Genomic DNA, 22,502 nt, shown 5'->3' with positions numbered 1-22,502 from the left:
CGTGAGGACGAGGGGCCCCTCCTTTCCTGCAAAAGCAGCCCCTGTCTTGGGGGCTCTGTCTCCTGCTGCTTCCCCATCTCTAGGGGACCCTAAGAGGCTCCACCACTTTAAAGGCAGCCTTTGGAACAAGGAGGGGCAGGAATCCACTTCAGCCCAGGATGTGACAGCTGGCTGGCCACTGGCCACGGAGGTCCAGCAACATGCTTTCCCAGTCGAGTGGGAGGACTTTGGCGGCATCCTGGTGTAGGGTGTGTCTGTCTCCACCAAACGGGAGTCCCCTGCCCAGGGCCAATCATGGCTCCAGCCTACAGTGGGTGCAACACATGCTTGATGGAAAATGGGGTCCAATCTGGGGCAAATGAGGAGGAGGGCAGAGCCACCACTACACCCTGCAAGCGGGAGCAGGAGCCCTCACGCAGGCCCTGGCCATGGCACCCGGGGAAGGCCGCTCCTCACCCTCCCAACCCCCCTCATCGGCCCCCGCAGCAATGTGTGCTGTGCAGTCTGGGGCATGCAGAGCTCTGGCTGTTCTCCATGGCAGAGGCGGCCTCCGTGGCGTTCAGTCCTGGGGGCTGGAGAGGACACAATGGCAGGGAATGAGCTGAGACTGGAGTCCTCATCCTCACCCACGTATGGCCATCACCTGAGGCCTCGAAACCAGGTGATGGGCCGCCAAGTTGAGGGCTCTGGCAACCACCTTCCCCATGGGAGCCTGGGCGTGCAATGGGCAGTGCATTTGCATGCAGCACCATGGCCCAGGGAACAGAGGTCCCGAAGATGGGAAGGCAGGGTCCTGTTTATTCCAGAGTGATTTTCAGATCTCTCTTGCCAGACTGGGAGGTGGATGCAGTGGGGAGCTGCAGCCAGTTCCTGGAGCCCAGCGCTGAGCTCTTTGTGATGGAGGGGTGGGGTGAGCCACAGGATCTAGGTCACCATGCTCTGGCCCTGCTCTCTGCCTTTCGCAAGCACGTGCTCTTGTGGGATGTTTGTCATGCTTCGATGCATGACATAGGAGAATATCAACATCGGTGCCATTTCACATCTCTTCATTCATCTGCTATTCTTCCGCCTTCAGCTTCTCACAAAATCACAGAACTGCAGTGGGGACAGAGAGCCTGCCGGGACAGCCTGGGGATGGTCCTGTGCAGCCCCCTCAGGCAGCATCCCTGTGGGGGTTCCCCTCCGCCCCCTACCCTGGGGAGCTCTTCCCGGCTGAGTCACACTGCACACCTGGTCCCTGCCCTGGGCTGCTCTCTGCATTATCTTGCAAGCGCTGTCCCAGACCCCTTCAGGGGACTCTGAAGGCCCATCAGATGTGGCTGCGGACCCACCTCCCTCAGAACCTCAGCTCTGGATCCCAGGCTGGCTCCCTGCCGTGGAGCACAGGCGCCCTTTGTAGCACTCACTCCAGCTGCCCAGGGAATCGGGGACTTGGTGTGGACCGAGACTCAGCCCCCTTGAAGCCCTGTTCTGTCCACCCCTGCAAGACATAGGCGGCTTTAACCAGGGCCAGGCAGCACCCTCCAGGCAGAGACAGCTGCTGTGGATTCTGTGCTCTTCTAATGGGCACGTCTTCCCATCGGTGACGAGGACTGATTTGTGTAGTGACCCCCTTACATTTTTCTGACAAGGAAATCAAGGAAAACATTCTCCAGTAGAATCCTCACTGTACACACACTTCCCCTTGTGCTCGGTGACAGCCACTGCTTTCGGCAGCAGGGAGGACGCCCCAGAGCCTCCTGGTCTCAGCATACCCCGCTGAGCTGGGCTGAGCACACAAGCACCCCTCTGCAGCCAGGAGAGGTTTTGGGATTCAGAATATGCAGTCTGAAGCTCCCCAGAGCCTGGCTCTTTAGTCAGGCCCTCCTTGCCGGCCCTGTGAATCCAGGCCTAGGAGCCTGTGCCTCCACCCAGCAGGAGCTGATGCTGCTGAGCTTCCCAGGTGCCAGACAGGGGCTGAGTGTGGGGGCCAGGGACCCAGTCGGGAGTCAGCTGCCTGCCAGGCTATGCCCTGCAGAAGAGAGGCAGGCATAGGGCATGGTGTGCCCAGAGGGGCTGGAGACAGTGCTCCTGGGTCAGCAGGGCTGGAGAAGGGCAGCCCAGGCAGGGGGCACACTAGTGCCAAGGTGCAGAGGCATGAAGCTGCAGGTCACACTGCCTGCCTCGGAGCCCCCAGGTGCTGGGGGTGGGTTCATATCCCACAGGGTTGGCTGGGCAAGGGCTTCAGGAACAGCAGGGACAGAAGCATGAGAGCAGTAGAAAAATGCAGGGGGTCAGGAGGGTCATCCAGGCCCCATCAGGTTACTGGTGAATTCAGGGGATAGAAGGGATGTGAGCTCAGGCCTCAAGCAGCTGCCTGCCGGACAGCCCCTGGCCGGGCCGTGACCAGGTCATAGCCCTCTGCAGGAGTCAGGCCTGGGCTCCATGGTCCTGGGTTCTAGTCTCAGCTGTTTAGTCTCAAGCAGATCTCCACTGCACCCTGACCTCCACTTCCTGCTTCTACTCGGGGTGAAAAAAACACCCCATTCCCAGCACAGGTCAGGGTTGCCCGAGTTGATCATGCAGGTAGGCCTGTGGGGCTCTCTGGTGCCTGACACCCTGCATGCATCTTGGCCTCTTCCATCTTCCTCGGCCTCAGATGGACTGAGCCATCTGGAATCCGTCAGTGGTAGCCTCAGCCCTACCGGCAGGTGACAGGCTTAGGAGTGTGGGGACTTGTGTCACCTGGAACAAACTGCTCCCCCTCTGAAGCCTGTCACCTACAAGACCTGCTCCCAATTGGCAGGTGCCTTATTCTTTCGTTGCCATCACTGTTGCCACCTCCCCACCAGCTCCATCCTTCTGCAGGTCCCAGCCCGGCAGCGCTCACTCCCCTGTGTGCTGAGGGAGGCCCAGCATGGTTCAAATGCGGCCTCTGGAGAATTTCTTCACTAAGGCTTTTTCTGAAAAGAGTCAAGCTATTTGTAGCCCAAGTTGGTTGAACAGATTTTTCTTGGTGTAGCTTATTTTTTTATTCATTAACTTCTTTTCCTTATGAATTAAAAAATAGCATTTTTTTTCCACACAGGAGTGCTTTATTTACTTCTTTTTGTACCATAGCCAGCGCTTCCTCTGCTTGCTGGGGAAAGTGGATGCACACACCCACTTGGGCAGGCATTTTTCTTTTAAGCCATGGCATCTTGGAGAGGCAAGTGTGTGTGTTCAGACCACTACCCCATGACTCCAGCCCCCCTGATATCAGCCACAGGCCCAAGGCTTGGGTTTTTGTTTGTGTTTGTTTGTTCGTTTGTTTGTTTTTTGAGACAGGGTCTCACTCTGTTGCCCAGGCTGGAGTGTGACAGCACCGTCACGGCTCACTGCATGCAGCCTCAAACTTCCAGGTGCAAGTGAGCCTCTGGCCTCAGCCTCCTGAGTAACTAAGACTACAGGCTCATGGCACCATGACAGTTTTTTATTTATTTACTTTTTTATTTTTTGTAGAAACGGGGTCTCACGTTCTCGCCCAGACTGGTCTCAAACTCTTGGCCTCAAGTCATCCTCCCATCTTGGTCCCCGAAAGTGCTACAATGATAGGCGTGAGCCACCAGGCCTGCCTGGTTGGCTTTTTGGTGAACAGGAGCCTAATAAGGGTTTCACTGGGCTGTCAGCCTCCATTGTGGTGGCCAGTATCTCAAAGCCTCACCTGGCAGAACTGGAGACACATCTGCTGACCGATGCCCTCATGACCCATTTTCCTGACTTCAGAAACATCGCATGCAGACACTTTGCCACTCAGCAGGCCTCCCAGCTAGACAGGGTACAGCCTCGGTGTGTCTGTGGAGCGACTCGGGCTGTCCCTGCACTCACAGTCATGGTGACCAAAGTCCCAGAGTAAGGGAGCAGATGCCGCTCCTCCTTCCAGCCCAGATATTTTACATGAGGCGCTGACCCAGGACCACCCTTGACTTCACTCGTCCAGGGAGTGGCTCCCAGTCTTATATATTCCATCAACCTCCAGGCTGGCCGTCCCTTAAACACTGGTCTCCAATCTAACTGCATTTCTGTAAGTAATCTTTTGGGACAGACTTTTTTAAAAAGATCATGTTTATGCTGTACTCCTCATCTTTCTTGTCTTCTATCTGCAGACTTGTTTTAAAACCTATTACTCCTGCATATGTGTGCCTCCCACCCTTTGTCTGAGCTATGCCCTTGACCTGCTGTACACTTGCCTCAAGGCCAAGTTCAAACCCCCTAACCCAAAGCAGTCCAGAGCTGCCCTGCCACCTGAGCCATGGGGAGGGGCGCTGCGCTGGTCCCTTTCACAGGCTGTCTGCGTCCCCCTGGGCAGGGCTTCTGTCTCTCCTCCTTCGTCTCCACAAGCACAGGCTTGCCTGGGTCAGCACGCAGTGAATAGCCAACCATCATTTTCCAATTATTTCCAAAAAGTCTTGTCTATGCTTAGAAGTCCTGCCTGTTCCTTTGAGTGTCCCTACCCGCCCCCACACACACTTCTTTTCTTTTTTTTTTTGAGACGGAGTCTTGCTCTGTGGCTCATGCTGGAGTGCAGTGGTGTGATCTCGGCTCTCTGCAACCTCTGCCTCTGGGGTTCAAGCGATTCTCCTGCCTCAATCTCCCGAGTAGCTGGGACTACAGGCGTGTGCCACCATGCCCAGATAATTTTTTTGTATTTTTGGTAGAGACGGGGTTTCATGGTGTTAGCCAGGATGGTCTTGATCTCCTGACCTCGACACATATTTCTTTATCGAAATTCCAAATTCTCCAAAGCTCAGAAACATAAAGGTTTTTCAAAACTCAGTGGCAAAGCTGGATCTGAACTGATGCGCCATCACTTACTGTCTGTCTTTCCAGTTTACCTCAATACTCATGTGTTTTGTCCCCAAAATATAAATGGGTCTGATTACGAAGAACAGTCCCAGGCCCCAAAGAGGTGCCACATAATGTATGAGTATACAAAAAAGCCTGAGTTCCAAACACATCTTGGATGAGGAGCTGGGATTGCAGGTGGCGGGTCTCCACACCGGTTGGAGTTCTAGACCCAGAGGAGGGTCATGGTTGATGGGGCTCTGGCCACAGAATGCAGCAGAGCAAGGACTGTGGAACAAAGACGCGCTTACATGAATTTTTCACTTACTGTGCTGGGTGCTGGTGATTCAGAGATGGAAAGGTCCTAGCGACACCCCCCTCCACCCAGGGAGCCCATGGGCCAGCAGAAGGACCAAGGAGCACAGGACGGGTGGGGAGCAGAGGTGGGTTCCCTGGCTGCGGAGGTACTGTCCATACGGGGTGCAGGAGACATCTCCATACAAGGGGGCCCTCACCTGGGATGTGATGACTGCAAGCCTGACAGTCTCAAAGCCTTCAGAGGTGCTGCCTGGGGACACTTTGGGGAAGTCCAGGCGGAGGACACCTGGGAATGTGATAGTGACACAAATGACCAGAGAGACTTGCTCTCAGCCACTGAGTCTGGCTGACTCACTGAAGATTAGGGCCTGAACTTCCCCCTCTGTAAATGGGGTGCAGGCTCAGGCCCTGCCTTCACAGTGCCCCTCGGTCCCCTACAAGCCTTTTCTGCAGGGTGGGATAGGGTCTGCCTGGAGCATCCCCACAGCCTATGGGTCAGCAGAGAAGCAGGCGCAGAGTTGGGGTGAGATGGTCAGGGCCGGTCCTGCCCGACACCTCAGCTCACTCCTCTTCACAAATAATCCCATTTTACAGCCCAGGAAAAGAGAGGCCGGACCACTGCCCAAAAGCCTGTGGTCTGCAGCCTGCCAGGTGCGTCTGCTCGCAGAGCAGGTCTGCTCAGCACCGAGCGGTCAGCAGAGGAAAGGCTGGGCACTGGCCAGCCGCACCGGGACCATCCCTGCCCAGGCTACCGCCTCCGGAGTCCACCGCGACCTCGGCGGGGTGGGGCGGAGCGTGCAGGGCCTGGCCGGGAAAGCCAGGGCAGGCTTTAGAGAAGGGCCACCGGACGGATGGTCCGCGGGGAGGACCGGCGTGGCCCGGGTCCCAGCGAGGGCGGAGGGAGCGCGGGCCGGGCCTGAGCTGGGGCACCGGGGAGGTTGCGGGGAGGAGGCCGGTAACAGCCTTGCAGGGCGGGGGCGGTGCGGGTCTGGTCCGGTGACCCCGGGCGCGGCCGGGGCTGTGGGAGGCGAGGGCGTCGCCCCGAGGCCGCGGGCGCGGGTCCATGGTGGGGGGCCTGGGTCCCCGCCCCCCCCGGGCCGCGCCGGGTCGCGCGTGGGCGCGGCGGGCGCCGATTGGCTGCTGGGCGCGCGGGCGGGGCGGGCGGCGGCGGCGGCGGCGGCGGCGCGGAGGGGCCGCTCACCCCGCAGCCCGGCCTCGGCCTCCGCCGCTTGTCGCCGCGCCCCGCCCGCGCGCCCGCCCCGCACGTCCCCCGCCGGCGGCCACCATGAGCACAGGCCTGCGGTACAAGAGCAAGCTGGCGACCCCAGGTGAGCCCAGCGCCTGCCCGCGTGCCCGCGCGCGCCTTTGTCCCCGCCGCCCGCGCGCCTCTCACCGTGTCTCTCCGTCTCTCCCCCTCCCGCCGGCCCGGACCCGCCCGGAACCGGACCCGGACCCGGACTCGACCCCGACCCCGATCCCGCAGAGGACAAGCAGGTACGTGCGCGCCATCGCTCCCCTGCCGGGAGACCCGGCCGGCTGTCACCCATTGTGACACTAGCGCCGCGGGCGCCCAGGCGCGACCCCGCCCCCGCCGGCCCTCACCCAGCCCTGTCGCGATCACCGATTGTCAGCCGGGCAGTGCCGCCGCGCCTGGGGCTGCAAAGGGGAGGAGTGGGGGCCCTGGTCCCCTGACCACCGTGCACCCCTCCCCAGGATGGGGGGATGGGCAGAGTGTCCCCCTCCCAGAGGGCCAACGCCAGCATCTCCTGCTGACCTGGCCTGTAGGCCATGAGCTGGGGGTCCTGGGTGAGGCCATGGTCGTGGAAGGCCACGCTGGGGGAGGGGACTCAGGCTCCATCAGCCAGCACAGTCCCTGAACAGCCCCACAGCAGAGGGCCTGTAGTCACCCCACACCTCCCCTGCACCTTCATGCCCCTCTCCCTCCCCACACACAAATTCGAATGTTCGGGTCTGCAGCAGGGCCTCTTCCCCAGATTGGGAACCCCCAAGGTCTGGTCTGAGTCATTCTTGGTGCCCAGATGGGTCCTGGGACCCCGTGGGTACAAACAGGCTTGTGGCTTCTCCAAAGGGTTCGCCTGGGCCCCGCCCTCCAGGAAAGCAGGACTGGACAGGAGGCTGGCCTAGGCACTAGGTGAAATCCAGCCGAGCTCAGGGTTAAACAATGCTGTGAGACCCGTGGAGTGGGGTGGGGGCTGACAACCAGGTGGCCTCGGGGGGGCTGGGGGAACCCTGCTGGTGGCCTCTCTGGCTTGAGCTCAGCCATCTTTGGGTGAGAAAAGAAGAGCCCAATTCTGGCACCAGGCTGGCATTGGCAGCCCCCATCAGGGATGGAGTTTCTCAGGAGCCATGGGTGCTGAGTAGAACTCCAGAGTCTTGGCCCAGGGTGCAGCAGGCAGGGCAGGAGGGCTGGGCAGGGGGGGCTGGGAGCTGGGGGAGTCATTGGTTGACCAGTGCCATTCTCCTGGAAGGGACACACCCTGCCCAGAGGTGGGTGAGGCTCTCTGGGAGGGGCTCCTTGGGGAGCCAGGCTAGGAGCTGCCTCCCCGTCACAGCAGGTCAGACAAAGCCTGAGATGCAGGGACACATGCGTCAGGCTATTGTTTGAGGGAGATGGAAGGAGCTGAGGCTGGGAGACCCGGGAGGCCAGGCCTCCGAGGCTTCTCCTGGGCCTGCAGGTGTCCCCAGCTTGACCCAAGGGCACTCTGAGACCCTGGGCTCCAGCCACTGCTGTTCGGTGCGGCCAGGCTCTCTTGCCCTTTACTGCAAGGTGGGGACCCCCTCCTGCTGAGGTGCCCATCCTTTGAGGTCAACTGGGAGTCCACCTCACCCTATCCCAGGCCTCCAAGCCCAGAGGAAGAAGGCACTGTACGGCCAAGGGAGGGAGCCCCGGAGCAGGAGCCAGGTCAGGTGTCTGGGGCGACCAGTGGGTCTGGGGGAGCTGGAAGCACATTTCAGTTTCCCTGCTACCACAGTCATTGAGCCTCAACCTGTCCAAGCATTCTTTTTCTTATTTGAAAGGGGGCTGTAGAGGCATTGGGGGAGCACCGTCACTACCCTCTGTGCCCCCGCCTCCTCGCAGGCAGCACCAGTGGTTTCTTGGCCCTGGCTGCTGCTCCCAGAGCTGACTCCAGTGATTCTAAGAGTGGAAGTGGCTGAGAGGCTGAGGCATCAGGAGGAGGTGGGCGCAGCTGTGTCATATGGCTCAGGAAGCCCTGGGAGTATCTTTTGTCACTTGAGGACCAGAGAAAGGGGGTGGTAGGTAGGGCCCCTTCCTTGAGGCTCCCCCAGGGAATCCACAGGCCCTGACTGGGCCCAGTGGGTGGCAGGGCAGGTGGGTTGAACGCTGAGAGTGAGATTCTTGCCCTCCTGACCTGGGCCTCCCCAGAGCCTGTGCCTTACCAATGGGGAAACTGAGGCAGGCAGTCTGAGAGCCACACACTGTTAGATACCTCCTAGCCTGAGGCCTAGGCCTAGGGCTGTCTGTCTTCCTGGAGATGCCCTGGGCCCCGAGATGCCAGCCTGTCTGGGTGGGTGCTGGGCTTCGAGGTGTGGACCCTCAGAAACTGGGTGGGACTCAGCCTAGAGGCTTCCTGCAGGTCAGGGCCATGGAAGGCTGGGGCCCGTGAGGAGGCTTTTCTGGCAGCAAGGACTGAAGGATGCACTGGTAGAGCCAGGGGGCCTGGAGCCACCCCCTTTCCCTGGGATGAAAGGCTCTCCTGTTCCCAGCTGTGGGCCTGCCCCTCCTCCCCAGGTGCCAGTGGCTTCCAGGCCCCACAACAGGACCAGGGCCTGGACGGGCAGTGGAGGAGGTCCCTCAGCCAGGAGGGCCTAAGGGAGGGCTGGTGGCGGGTGGGGTGGGGCTGGGGCCTCCAGCTTCTAATGTTCTAACGTGCAGGGACTGGGCCTGTCCGGTCCTACCCTGGAACTTTTCTAGGCCCCATGTCCTGCTCTGCTGGGCTTGCCTGTTGGGATTCTACTGGGGTCAGGAAGGTGGGTGGCCCACAGAGCGGAGCTCAGGAGACCCCCGCAGTCCCTGGAGTAGCCACATGGGAGGGAGGCCCAGCTGGCAGGAGCTCCGAGTCCCTCCAATCCTGTGGGTCAGAGCTGATGAAGAAGCTCACAGGGCAAGGGAGTGTCCACGGAAGCACATGGGAGATGGGTCTCATCCCACCCCCTACCCCTGTCTCTGAGGGCAGGGCCACCTGGGGGCTGCAGGGCAGCGCATGGGTGGCTGGTGTTTATTCAGCAGGCTGGCAGGGGCTTCCAAGTTTTGCAGGGACCTCCAGTACTCTGGCAGCCTGCACCCTTCCCTTCCCTTCCCTTCTGTCCACCCTAAGCCTCCTAGGGGGCGGGCCGGGCTGGACTTCACAAAAGGTGGGCTCTGCCCTCCTCCCGTCCCCCGAATGTCTTGGGGCGCCGCACCGGGAAAGAGTCCACCAAACACACATGCACACACCCACCCACACGCGCGCACACGCACATACCCAATGCACGCACTCACACACGCGTACACACACACGTGCACACGCATGTATACACGCACATGTACGGGCACACACGCAGGCATTACACACACACCGGCATTACACACACACCCGCACGGACGCGCACACACAAACACGCGCACACACGCACAGGGGTGGTCAGCCCCAAGCAGGGCTGGGGAGGGGTGCAGGGCGCGGCGTGTCTGTGGGCGCCGTGACGCAGCCGGGAGGTTTTCGGGCAAGTCTGCGAGAAGACTGCCGGCCCTGAATGGGGCGGGTTCCCGCGCGGTTGCGCGTGGGTCCCGGGAGCGGCCTCCGGCGCCCTCTGGCGGGCGGAAGCCGCGCAGCACCTCTTGGGGTCGGAACGCGCGGCCGCTACCGACTCCCGGCCCGCCCCAGCCCGCGTGCAGGACCCGGTCGTCCCCTTCTGCTGTCCTGGAGCCCGGACTGAGGCCCCAGGGGCGCGGCGGGCCTCCCGGTCCCCGCAAGCCACGGCCCGTCAGCGCCTCGGCTCAGCCCTGCCCTCCGCAGCCGCTTTCGGGTGGCTCCGCCCGCGGCCCAATTTCCAGGCGACCGTTTCCCGGCGACGGCGGGCGGGGCCGTCTCTGCCGCCCCCCGCCGCGCGCTCCGCGGGCGCCTGCGACGCCCCGCCTCTGGCTCGGGTGCGGGAGCGGGGCCTGCCCGGGCTGCGACGCCGCCACAGCTCGGGGCCAGTCCGCCCAGTCAGGGGGATGGCTCGGGCGGCCTCGGGGGTCGACGATCCCCCGGGTGGGCGACGTGCCCTGTCCAGGCCTCACTTCCCGCGTCCGCAAAACGGGGCGGAGAACGCAGCCTAAGGCAGAGCCGTGCCAAGGTCCCTCGCCGTCTCCGGGCTCTGGCGGCCTGACCGGGCCTGGGGTCCGAGCGCGCCCGCGGGCCCGCAGGGGTCGCCGCGATGGACTCGCTGGCAGCGCCCCAGGACCGCCTGGTGGAGCAGCTGCTGTCGCCGCGGACCCAGGCCCAGAGGCGGCTCAAGGTGCGTGTGTGGAGAGGGCGGAACGTGGGTCTGTGACCCCGCGGGCCCCGAGACTCGGCAGGGGGTCCCCGTCCCCGCGCGCTGCCCGTCAGCGCCTAGGTTCAGCCCTGCCCTCCGCAGCGGCCTCGGGGGGTCCGCGGCCCAACGGTGGCCGATGTGCCCTGTCCAGGCCTCACTTCCCGCGTCCCCAAAACGGGGCGGAGAATGCGGCCGTGGGACCCCTCCAGGGGCCCCAAGGGTCTGCGGGGGCTGGGCGCCGGGGCGCGCGGGCGGGGTAGGCTCGGCGCCGCCGTCTATAAATAGGCGCTGCTCCGCCGCCGCCGCTGCCGCCGCCCCCGCGGCTGGATCCAGGCCAGGTGGGGCCTCCCGCCCCCTGGCACTCTCCGGAGGGGTGAGTGTCGAGGCCCCGAGCTTCTCTGGCTTATGGAGGGCCTTAAGTGTGTCCCAGGGGTCCCAATCCTGTTGCCCTGTGCCCGAGGAGGGAGGACACCGCCTGTGCCTGCTGCAGCCTGACATCTCCCCAAGGGACAAACACAGCCTCGGTCCCTGCAGAGCCCTCCCTAAGGTTGGGGCCAGGGGTGTCCTCTTCTGCCACCCCCTGGCCTGCCTTCTTATCTCCAGGCTTTTGCCCACGGGCCCTCCCCTCATTTTTGCCAGTGAAATGCCCCACCCTGGGAACCATACCCTCTGCTGTCTCCTCATCCTTCATTTGGTAAGAGACAGGGTATTGGGCTTCCAGAGAAACCTTTTTGTCCCTAACTTGTCCCACCCTGCCCCCAGGACATTGACAAGCAGTACGTGGGCTTCGCTACACTGCCCAACCAGGTGCACCGAAAGTCAGTGAAGAAAGGCTTTGACTTCACGCTCATGGTGGCTGGTGAGTGGGCTGGGCTCCTCAGGGGAGTGGCTGGGGTCCCTGGCCAGCCAAGCTCTGTCGTTGGAGCCCCAGACCTAACCCAACTCCTTCTCTGTACCCGTGTGCAGGTGAGTCAGGACTGGGGAAGTCCACACTGGTCCACAGCCTCTTCCTGACAGACTTATACAAGGACCGGAAGCTGCTCAGTGCCGAGGGTGAGTGGCCCCCAGGAGGCCCTGGCACTGATCCCCAGCCCCCTTCCATGGGACCTCTCCAAGCACTCCCTTCCAGGTCCAGCTCCCACTGTTCTGTTCTTGCGGGTGGGTCCCCCCGGGGGTAGGGCCAAGGCATCAAGATGGATGAGGACAAGGGTCCTGGCTGCCAAGGGTGAGGGGCTGAGGGTTGGAGAGGCCCCTCCAGTGGCCCCTTCCCCGTAGAGCGCATCAGCCAGACGGTAGAGATTCTAAAGCACACGGTGGACATTGAGGAGAAGGGAGTCAAGCTGAAGCTCACCATCGTGGACACACCGGGATTCGGGGATGCCGTCAACAACACCGAGTGGTGAGCGAGGCCTACTGAGAAAGGCCCTGCCTAGGCGGCCACAGCACTCCAGGCCTGGCCTCACCTCCCTCCTGCCCACAGCTGGAAGCCCATCACTGACTATGTGGACCAGCAGTTTGAGCAGTACTTCCGCGACGAGAGCGGCCTCAACCGAAAGAACATCCAAGACAACCGAGTGCACTGCTGCCTGTACTTCATCTCCCCCTTCGGGCATGGGTGCGTGGCTGTCCTGGGGCCAGACTCGGGAGTGCACCCCCTTACAATATGGCCCCTGGCTGTGCCTATGCCCACGCTTGGCTGCTCTCGGCAGGCTGCGGCCAGTGGATGTGGGTTTCATGAAGGCATTGCATGAGAAGGTTAACATCGTGCCTCTCATCGCCAAAGCTGACTGTCTTGTCCCCAGTGAGATCCGGAAACTGAAGGAGCGGGTGAGCTTGCCGCCGCACAGGGGCCTGGCCAGGGCCCTGGGGCTGAGAGTACAAGGGGGACTTGACCGGCCTCAAATCTGACAGCCCTTGCCCCACCACAGATCCGGGAGGAGATTGACAAGTTTGGGATCCATGTATACCAGTTCCCTGAGTGTGACTCGGATGAGGATGAGGACTTCAAGCAGCAGGACCGGGAACTGAAGGTGAACATGCAGACTGCTGGGGCAGGGCGATGGAGGTGGCAAAGGCAGAACCAGAGGGCCTTGGCCTTGTCTCCTTCACACTGGGCCTGCTGGAGGAGGGCAAGGTCAGCCCAGTTGGGGGCAAGAGTCATTTGTTCTAGGAGTAAAGGACCTGTACCCCCTTCATCCAGAACTAGAAGGTAAAGGTCACCATGTCTTTGCTTGGCTGGGGTGGGTCATGCGGGCCCCACATGGTGCTTGGCAGATATGGAGCACTTGGCCAGATCCAGAAGTGCAACAGTGGGCCAGGCCCTCAACCCCAACCCTCTTTCCATGGGTTACCAGAGGAAGGGGCTAGCCCAGTGGCACACCCTGGCTCCCAGATTTCTGACCTCCAGGGTTGGTGGCTTCAGGTACCCCAGCAACTCGAGTGGTGATGATGGAGACCATGCCAGGGGAAGGTGGCCACCAGGGCAGGGGCATCAGCACGGGGAGACATAGGCTTAGCCCTGGGGAGGGAAGGGGCAGCTGGAGGGTGCGGTTCTTGATGAGGGAGGAGATGAGGGTGGAGCATGCCTGGAAAGGCCCTGCAATGTGAAGCCCTGGAAGGCCATGGGCTCTGTCTCCAGCCAGTGGCAGAAAGGCCAGAAAGGGGCAACGCCAGGATCTCTTTGAGGAGAGGTCGTTGATGGTGATGCTGGAGGGGTGCCCTGGGAATTACATGCCCGTTTCCCATCAGTAACCCTGCAATTACGCTGACCGGGTGTGAGCCCTTCTCCCTCCTTCCCCCAGGAGAGCGCGCCCTTTGCTGTTATAGGCAGCAACACGGTGGTGGAGGCCAAGGGGCAGCGTGTCCGCGGCCGCCTGTACCCCTGGGGGATCGTGGAGGGTGAGTGGAGTCTTGGGGTACCAGGTCTGGTGGGGGAAGGCTGTCCTAGGCTGGCGCCAGCCCACCACCCACTCCCACCCCGCAGTGGAGAACCAGGCGCACTGCGACTTCGTGAAGCTGCGCAACATGCTCATCCGCACGCACATGCACGACCTCAAGGACGTGACGTGCGACGTGCACTACGAGAACTACCGCGCGCACTGCATCCAGCAGATGACCAGGTGCGCTCCCCAGCCCCGAGCCAGACCTCGCCCCTCCGGCCCCGCCCACGTCTCCATGACTGAGGGCCAGTCCTGTCAGCCCACTCAGACTTGAACCTTGCACAATCCCCCAAATCGCCCCCCCCCCCTCCGAGTCTGGTTTCCCTAGAACCAGTCCAGGGCTGTGAGGGCTCCGGAGGGCAGGGCCTCAGCAGTGGTGGGGATGGGTCAGGCATCGCCAGCCCACGCTGAGCCTCCGGGTGGCGCCGCCCCGTCCCTCCCTTCCCCCCGCAGCAAACTGACCCAGGACAGCCGCATGGAGAGCCCCATCCCGATCCTGCCGCTGCCCACCCCGGACGCCGAGACTGAGAAGCTTATCAGGATGAAGGATGAGGAAGTGTGTGGGGCGGTGGGGGTGGCGGAGGCGGGCAGCAGGGATGCGCTTCCACGGTGCTGCTCACCGGCCCGGTTGTCTCCGCCCGCCCGCAGCTGAGGCGCATGCAGGAGATGCTGCAGAGGATGAAGCAGCAGATGCAGGACCAGTGACGCTCGTCGCGGACACACCGTCCGTCTCCGGGACGCCCTCCCACCCCTGGACCCCAGACCGGACTGTTCCCGACCCGGAGACGCGGGGCCACAGCCCCCAGCTGACCCTAATTTATTCTCAGCACCACCCCCTCCCAGGTCATTCGTATCTGCTTCCGAGGGGCCTGGACTGTAGCCCCCGCCCAGCTGGCCCTCTCTGGCCTTGGGGGATCAGGAGCGAAGTTGGGCGGGACTTCAAAGATCCGCCTCTCTTGCCCTTCCCCCGCCCCCAGACGGTCACACCACCCAAACTGCAGGCCCTGCTCTAGCAGGCAGGCAAACCTAGGCAGAAGAGGATTCCCAGGGTCCTGGGTCTGTTCCCTGCCCCAATGCTGCAGAACGGACTTGGGAGCCCTCCTTTGCCTGCTCCCGCGGGTCACCCAGCAAGTGCTGAGACCCCATTTTCTGTCGAGGCGGGCCAGGTCTTCCCTTAGCCCCAGAAGCCCAGCGGGCAGGGTTGGGCTGAATCAAATGGGAGCTCTCCAGACTTAAGGAGGTGAGAGGCTGCAAGGAGGGCGGGCCGTGACCACCCACACCCCTTCTCCACAGCCCGGCCTGATCTGGAGGACCCCCGGGGCACTGGGCGGTGAGCCACCTCCTGGCAACTCTAGGTGCCGTCCCCTGCCCTGGCTCGAGGCCTCCCCAGCACAGCTGTGGTGTGCCGGGATCCCGAGCCTCGGCCTCCTGATCTTACCACCCGCATGATCCCTTCCCGCCACACGATGCTCCGTTTTGTTCCGTTGTGAATGCCGCGTCCTGTCCTGGTGACAGGAGAACAATGTTGGTGAACGTCGCAGCGGGTGTCCGAGTGCTCCGTGTGCCCCTGAGAGCGGGTGGGAGCGGAAGCCAGGGCGGCCTGCGGCCTCCGGCGATAGTGTGCTATCTGCCGCTGCAGCACGCGTCCGCGCGGCCTCTGGGCTATTTCTGGCCGGGCCGCAGCACTGTGGTCGGTGCGGGCGTGGCGGGGGCGGGAGCGCTTTATCGCTCGGCTCTCCCGCCTACGCGTCCCGCTCCAGAGTAAGCTGGGCCGCCGTCTTCTAGCCATGGGCTCCGGTGAGTCTGGAGTCCGGTCGGGCCCCCGGCTGCTCCCTAGGCCGACCCGGGTTGAGAGGCGCTCTGGTCCTCTGGCTGTAGCTGGGAGAGACTTGGGTCAGACTTAGAGGGAACTTCCAAACGGCGCGCTGGGTGGTCAGGGTGGAGAGGCTGGCGGGCTACCGGGATGCCGGGCATCAGGGGCTGGATGGAGCCGGGCCGGCGCTCTGGGTACTCAGAGACGTCGCCCAGGTGCCCCGCCGACCGCCCGGCTCACTGCGGCGCTTCCCTTGCAGGGCCGCGCGGGGCGCTGAGCTTACTGCTCCTGATGCTGGCGCCGCCGAGCCGCCCGGCCGCAGATTGCCCGGCGCCCTGTAGCTGCGCGGGGACGCTCGTGGACTGCGGGCGCCGGGGGCTGACTTGGGCCTCGCTGCCGACCTCCTTTCCTGTCCACACAACCGAGCTGGTGCTGACCGGCAACAACCTGACGGCGCTGCCGTCGGGGCTGCTGGACGCGCTGCCCGCGCTGCGCACCGCACACCTGGGCGCCAACCCCTGGCGCTGCGACTGCCGCCTTGTGCCGCTGCGCGCCTGGCTGGCCGGCCGCCCCGAGCGTGCGCCCTACCGCGACCTGCGTTGCGTGGCGCCCCCAGCGCTGCGCGGCCGCCTGCTGCCCTACCTAGCCGAGGACGAGCTGCGCGCCGCTTGTGCTCCCGGCCCGCTCTGCTGGGGGGCGCTGGCGGCGCAGCTTGCGTTGCTGGGCCTTGGGCTGCTGCACGCGTTGCTGCTGGTGCTGCTGCTGTGCCGCCTGCGGAGGCTGCGCGCCCGCGCCCGCGCTCGCGCCCGCGCCGCACTCCGGCTGTCGCTGACCGACCCACTGGTGGCCGAGCAAGACGGAACCGACGAGTCCTGAGGAGAGAACCGGCGTGTCCTGAGGAGAGAACCGGCGCTGGGCAATGCGGACCTGCAAACTCGACAGGACGCTACCCGAGGGGCCCTCGCGCCAACCTGGACCGGTCTCCGCCTCCTCCGCTGTCCAATCTCTCATACCCACCCCACCTGCAGGCCCAGACCACGTGGGACAGAACTCCTGCCCACCCTACCCCGAGGGAGGCGAACCCACACCTCCAGGCTTGGGAGGACCATGGGGCACAATGCGGTCCAGACCCTGCCTGCGTCTCCCCTCCAAACTCTGGTGCTGAATAAACCCTTCTGGCCTTCTCTGCACGACTGACCTGGAAATTCCCCTCGCCAAACCCAGGAAAAGTCTCCAGGAGGCGGTTCAAGGGGACACAAATACTTCCTTACATGCCCACCCTAATCTCAGGGGCAGACAGGAGTCAGTGGGTGAACTCTCCCCTTCCAGTCACACTCCCAAAAGGCTACATGGGAAGGCATGAGAGAGATGCTAAGTGATAACTTGGGGGCCAGCGAGGACGCTGTGGGGAGAGTGAGGACCCTGTGGGGGCAGTGAGGACGCTGTGGGGACAGTGAGGACGCTGTGGGGGCGGTGAGGACGCTGTGGACACAGTATGCTGTGGGGACAATGGGGACGCTGTGGACAGTATGGACGCTGTGGGGACAGTGAGAACACTGTGGAGACAGTGAGGACACTCTGGGGACAGTGAGGACCCTGTGGGGGCAGTGAGGATGCTGTGGATACAGCATGCTGTGGGGACAGTAGGGACGCTGTGGACAGTGAGGGCACTGTGGGGACAGTGAGGACGCTGTGGACAGTGAGGATGCTGTGGGGACGGCGAGGACGCTGTGGGGGCGGTGAGGACGCTGTGGACGCGGTGAGGACGCTGTGGCGACAATGAGGACATGGGACAATGAGGACACTACACAATGAGAATGCAATGGAGACGCTGTGGGGATGGCAAGGACGCTGTGGACAGGGCGCTGTGGGGGCAGTGAGGGCGCTGTGGACAGTGAAGACGCAGTGGGGACACTGGGGGCAGTGAGAAGGCTGTGGATGCGGTGAGGATGCTGTGGGGTCAGTGAGGACACTGTGGGGACACCGTGGGGACAGTGAGGACGCTATGGGGACAGTGAGGACACTGTGGATACAGCATGCTGTGGGGACAGTGGGGACACTGGACAGGATGCTTTGGGGACGGCGAGGATGCTGTGGGGACGGCGAGGATGCTGTGGGGGCGGTGAGGACGCTGTGGACGTGGTGAGGACGCTGTGGGGACAGGACGCTGTGGACAGTGAGGACGCTGTGGGGGCGGTGAGGACACTGAACAGTGAGGACGCTGTGGGGGCGGTGAGGGCGCTGCGGGGGCGGTGAGGACGCTGTGGGGACGGTGAGGACGCTGTGGGGGCGGTGAGGACGCTGTGGGGACGGTGAGGACGCTGTGGGGGCGGTGAGGACGCTGTGGGGGACGGTGAGGGTGTGGGGGCGGTGAGGACGCTGTGGGGGCGGTGAGGGCGCTGTGGGGGCGGTGAGGACACTGAACAGTGAGGACGCTGTGGGGGCGGTGAGGACACTGAACAGTGAGGTCGCTGTGGGGGCGGTGAGGGCGCTGTGGGGGGCGGTGAGGACACTGAACAGTGAGGTCGCTGTGGGGGCGGTGAGGGCGCTGTGGGGGCGGTGAGGACACTGAACAGTGAGGTCGCTGTGGGGGCGGTGAGGGCGCTGTGGGGGCGGTGAGGACACTGAACAGTAGGACGCTGTGGGGGCGGTGAGGACGCTGTGGGGGCGGTGAGGACACTGAACAGTGAGGACGCTGTGGGGGCGGTGAGGACACTGAACAGTGAAGTCGCTGTGGGGGCGGTGAGGGCGCTGTGGGGGCGGTGAGGGCGCTGTGGGGGCGGTGAGGGCGCTGTGGGGCGGTGAGGGCGCTGAACGGTGAGGGCGCTGTGGGGGGCGGTGAGGGCGCTGTGGGGACGGTGAGGGCGCTGTGGGGGCGGTGAGGACACTGAACAGTGAGGTCGCTGTGGGGGCGGTGAGGTCGCTGTGGGGGCGGTGAGGGCGCTGTGGGGGCGGTGAGGACACTGACAGTGAACAGTGTGGGGGCTGTGGGGGGGGTGAGGGCGCTGTGGGGGCGGTGAGGGCGCTGTGGGGGCGGTGAGGACGCTGTGGGGGCGGTGAGGACGCTGTGGGGGCGGTGAGGACGCTGTGGGGGCGGTGAGGTCGCTGTGGGGACGGTGAGGTCGCTGTGGGGGCGGTGAGGACACTGAACAGTGAGGTCGCTGTGGGGGCGGTGAGGTCGCTGTGGGGGCGGTGAGGGCGCTGTGGGGGCGGTGAGGACACTGAACAGTGAGGACGCTGTGGGGGCGGTGAGGGCGCTGTGGGGACGGTGAGGGCGCTGTGGGGGCGGTGAGGGCGCTGTGGGGGCGGTGAGGACACTGAACAGTGAGGACGCTGTGGGGGCGGTGAGGGCGCTGTGGGGGCGGTGAGGACGCTGTGGGGGCGGTGAGGACGCTGTGGGGGGCGGTGAGGACGCTGTGGGGGCGGTGAGGGCGCTGTGGGGGCGGTGAGGACGCTGTGGGGGCGGTGAGGGCGCTGTGGGGGCGGTGCGGGCGCTGTGGGGGCGGTGAGGACGCTGTGGGGGCGGTGAGAGGACACTGAACAGTGAGGACGCTGTGGGGGCGGTGAGGGCGCTGTGGGGGCGGTGAGGGCGCTGTGAACAGTGAGGGCGCTGTGGGGGCGGTGAGGGGCGCTGTGGGGGCGGTGAGGACACTGAACAGTGAGGACGCTGTGGGGGCGGTGAGGACGCTGTGGGGGCGGTGCGGGCGCTGTGGGGGCGGTGAGGACGCTGTGGGGGCGGTGAGAGGACACTGAACAGTGAGGACGCTGTGGGGGCGGTGAGGGCGCTGTGGGGGCGGTGAGGGCGCTGTGAACAGTGAGGGCGCTGTGGGGGCGGTGAGGGCGCTGTGAACAGTGAGGGCGCTGTGGGGGGGTGAGGACACTGAACAGTGAGGACGCTGTGGGGGCGGTGAGGACGCTGTGGGGGCGGTGAGGGCGCTGTGGGGGCGGTGAGGACGCTGTGGGGGCGGTGAGGACGCTGTGGGGGCGGTGAGGGCGCTGTGGGGACGGTGAGGGCGCTGTGGGGGCGGTGAGGGCGCTGTGGGGACGGTGAGGGCGCTGTGGGGGCGGTGAGGACACTGAACAGTGAGGACTCTGTGGGGGCGGTGAGGACACTGAACAGTGAGGTCGCTGTGGGGGCGGTGAGGGCGCTGTGGGGGCGGTGAGGGCGCTGTGGGGGCGGTGAGGACGCTGTGGGGGCGGTGAGGGCGCTGTGGGGGCGGTGAGGGCGCTGTGGGGGCGGTGAGGACACTGAACAGTGAGGTCGCTGTGGGGGCGGTGAGGGCGCTGTGGGGGCGGTGAGGACACTGAACAGTGAGGTCGCTGTGGGGGCGGTGAGGGCGCTGTGAACAGTGAGGACGCTGTGGGGGCGGTGAGGACGCTGTGGGGGCGGTGAGGGCGCTGTGGGGGCGGTGAGGGCGCTGTGGGGGCGGTGAGGACACTGAACAGTGAGGTCGCTGTGGGGGCGGTGAGGTCGCTGTGGGGGCGGTGAGGGCGCTGTGGGGGCGGTGAGGACACTGAACAGTGAGGACGCTGTGGGGGCGGTGAGGGCGCTGTGGGGGCGGTGAGGGCGCTGTGGGGGCGGTGAGGGCGCTGTGGGGGCGGTGAGGACACTGAACAGTGAGGGACGCTGTGGGGGCGGTGAGGGCGCTGTGGGGGCGGTGAGGACGCTGTGGGGGCGGTGAGGACGCTGTGGGGGCGGTGAGGACGCTGTGGGGGCGGTGAGGGCGCTGTGGGGGCGGTGAGGGCGCTGTGGGGGCGGTGAGGACGCTGTGGGGGCGGTGAGGACGCTGTGGGGGCGGTGCGGGCGCTGTGGGGGCGGTGAGGACGCTGTGGGGGCGGTGAGAGGACACTGAACAGTGAGGACGCTGTGGGGGCGGTGAGGGCGCTGTGGGGGCGGTGAGGGCGCTGTGAACAGTGAGGGCGCTGTGGGGGCGGTGAGGGCGCTGTGGGGGCGGTGAGGACACTGAACAGTGAGGACGCTGTGGGGGCGGTGAGGACGCTGTGGGGGCGGTGCGGGCGCTGTGGGGGCGGTGAGGACGCTGTGGGGGCGGTGAGAGGACACTGAACAGTGAGGACGCTGTGGGGGCGGTGAGGGCGCTGTGGGGGCGGTGAGGGCGCTGTGAACAGTGAGGGCGCTGTGGGGGCGGTGAGGGCGCTGTGAACAGTGAGGGCGCTGTGGGGGTGGTGAGGACACTGAACAGTGAGGACGCTGTGGGGGCGGTGAGGACGCTGTGGGGGCGGTGAGGGCGCTGTGGGGGCGGTGAGGACGCTGTGGGGGGCGGTGAGGACGCTGTGGGGGCGGTGAGGGCGCTGTGGGGACGGTGAGGGCGCTGTGGGGGCGGTGAGGGCGCTGTGGGGACGGTGAGGGCGCTGTGGGGGCGGTGAGGACACTGAACAGTGAGGACTCTGTGGGGGCGGTGAGGACACTGAACAGTGAGGTCGCTGTGGGGGCGGTGAGGGCGCTGTGGGGGCGGTGAGGGCGCTGTGGGGGCGGTGAGGACGCTGTGGGGGCGGTGAGGGCGCTGTGGGGGCGGTGAGGGCGCTGTGGGGGCGGTGAGGACACTGAACAGTGAGGTCGCTGTGGGGGCGGTGAGGGCGCTGTGGGGGCGGTGAGGACACTGAACAGTGAGGTCGCTGTGGGGGCGGTGAGGGCGCTGTGAACAGTGAGGACGCTGTGGGGGCGGTGAGGGCGCTGTGGGGGCGGTGAGGGCGCTGTGGGGGCGGTGAGGGCGCTGTGGGGGCGGTGAGGACGCTGTGAACAGTGAGGGCGCTGTGGGGGTGGTGAGGACACTGAACAGTGAGGATGCTGTGGGGGCGGTGAGGACGCCGTGGGGGCGGTGAGGGCGCTGTGGGGACGGTGAGGACGCTGTGAACAGTGAGGACGCTATGGGGGCGGTGAGGGCGCTGTGGGGGCGGTGAGGGCGCTGTGGGGGCGGTGAGGGCGCTGTGGGGACGGTGAGGGCGCTGTGGGGACGGTGAGGACGCTGTGGAGATGGTGAGGACCTCGTGGGGGTGGTGAGGATGCTTTGGGGGCGGTGAGGATGCTTTGGGGGTGGTGAGGATGCTGTAGGCCGTGAGGACAGTCCCAGAGCTGTGCCTTGTCATCTGAGCATGTTCAGGGGCTGGTTCTTGTGGACAGTGCCAGCCATGAGGACACCGAGAGCATTTCAAGGGTTGGATTTCCTGATGCAGGGACTGCGGTGTTGGCAGTGTTCAGTTCTAGGGGAGTGTTGGGGCAGGTGACCAGGGTTGGTTCGGGTCTGTTGCTCCATCTAGGACTCCCTGGACCATTGGAGTGAGAATACGGTCTCTACGTGAGGGAGCCATGTGCAGTGGGGGTTCATGGAGGGCCCCACAGGATGAGTGGACCTCAGGGGTTGCAGGGTCTCTGGAATCATTGTGTCCTGGAGTGAGCCTGCCCCCACCACAGGTTCCACCAACACCCCCAAACCCTCCTCCTGCCATCCCTCCCCATCCCACAGCAGCGGCCCCAGCCCCAGACCCCTTCTTCCAGGAGCAGGCTGCCAGCCGAGAGCCGTTCCTGTCCCTACCCGCAGCTGCTGCCTTCCCCAGGCTCCCAGGCTGTGCCACACGGGGCCTGCATCTCGGCCAGGCCTCTGCACACTGTTCCTTCTGCCTTTCACACGGTGCCCTTCATGCCACTGCTCCTTACTCATCTCCTGTGCCTCTGGCGAGTCCCCCACCAGGCCACCACTTCCCTCAGGAAGTCCTCTCTGACTGCCCAGACCAGCAAGGGGCTTCTCAGAGTCCTCCAGTCTCTGGCCTCCCACTGCCCTGCCCAGATTCTGGAGCTGAGCAACCAGGTCAGCACAGGTGCCCAACTTAAGGGGTGACTGATGCCTTCCTCACTACTGGGGCTGGCCTGGGGTGCCAGGGACAGGGTCCCTCTGCCACCATCCGTGTGGCCCCCACCTGGCTGGCCCTATGAACAATGGAGACTATTCTCCATGCATCCCAGAGAGGCCCCAGATGAGGAGCCTCAGGTCCCGGCCACCTGGCCCAGGAAGGCCCTCAGCCCCCAGTGGCCATCACTGACCACCACTGACCGGGTCGAGGAGGCTGCCACTGAC

General features: G+C 64.5%; 3 protein-coding genes across 6 annotated transcripts in view; 2 read left to right on the top strand and 1 right to left on the bottom strand.

Annotated features, from left to right (window-relative positions):
- CLDN5 (claudin 5) overlaps positions 1-22,502 on the bottom strand; it is a 224,577-nt gene that overhangs the window by 184,521 nt on the left and 17,554 nt on the right. The window lies entirely within an intron of this gene.
- SEPTIN5 (septin 5) lies at positions 6,297-15,135 on the top strand. 4 transcript variants are annotated; one of them, XM_050746228.1, is made up of 12 exons: positions 6,297-6,449; positions 6,605-6,615; positions 11,422-11,518; positions 11,626-11,712; positions 11,935-12,058; positions 12,140-12,274; positions 12,369-12,486; positions 12,588-12,689; positions 13,461-13,557; positions 13,643-13,778; positions 14,052-14,154; positions 14,247-15,135. In XM_050746228.1, exons 1-12 carry the CDS (start codon positions 6,407-6,409, stop codon positions 14,301-14,303), a joined length of 1,110 nt encoding a protein of 369 aa, XP_050602185.1. In that variant the 5' UTR covers positions 6,297-6,406; the 3' UTR covers positions 14,304-15,135. The 4 variants fall into 4 exon arrangements, with proteins under 4 accessions (XP_050602185.1, XP_050602182.1, XP_050602186.1 ...); XM_050746225.1 differs by lacking the exons at positions 6,297-6,449; positions 6,605-6,615 and adding an exon at positions 10,281-10,641; XM_050746226.1 differs by lacking the exons at positions 6,297-6,449; positions 6,605-6,615 and adding an exon at positions 10,374-10,394.
- Positions 15,528-16,595, top strand: GP1BB (glycoprotein Ib platelet subunit beta). Its single transcript, XM_050746298.1, has one exon. The coding sequence runs from the start codon at positions 15,562-15,564 to the stop codon at positions 16,285-16,287; it is 726 nt and encodes a 241-aa protein (XP_050602255.1). The 5' UTR covers positions 15,528-15,561; the 3' UTR covers positions 16,288-16,595.

This window comes from Macaca thibetana, chromosome 10, assembly GCF_024542745.1.
Source record: "Macaca thibetana thibetana isolate TM-01 chromosome 10, ASM2454274v1, whole genome shotgun sequence".
Taxonomy (NCBI): domain Eukaryota; kingdom Metazoa; phylum Chordata; class Mammalia; order Primates; family Cercopithecidae; genus Macaca; species Macaca thibetana.
This window is presented reverse-complemented; position numbering and strand designations above follow the sequence as displayed.

Bases quoted from the DNA above. Each gene is read 5' to 3' on its own strand.
- SEPTIN5 (XM_050746225.1), top strand. From the start codon at position 10,561: ATGGACTCGCTGGCAGCGCCCCAGGACCGCCTGGTGGAGCAGCTGCTG. The intron at 11,713-11,934 runs GTGAGTGGCCCC...CCTTCCCCGTAG, and splicing joins GAAGCTGCTCAGTGCCGAGG to AGCGCATCAGCCAGACGGTA. The intron at 13,558-13,642 runs GTGAGTGGAGTC...CCCACCCCGCAG, and splicing joins CCCCTGGGGGATCGTGGAGG to TGGAGAACCAGGCGCACTGC.
- GP1BB (XM_050746298.1), top strand. From the start codon at position 15,562: ATGCCGGGCATCAGGGGCTGGATGGAGCCGGGCCGGCGCTCTGGGTAC.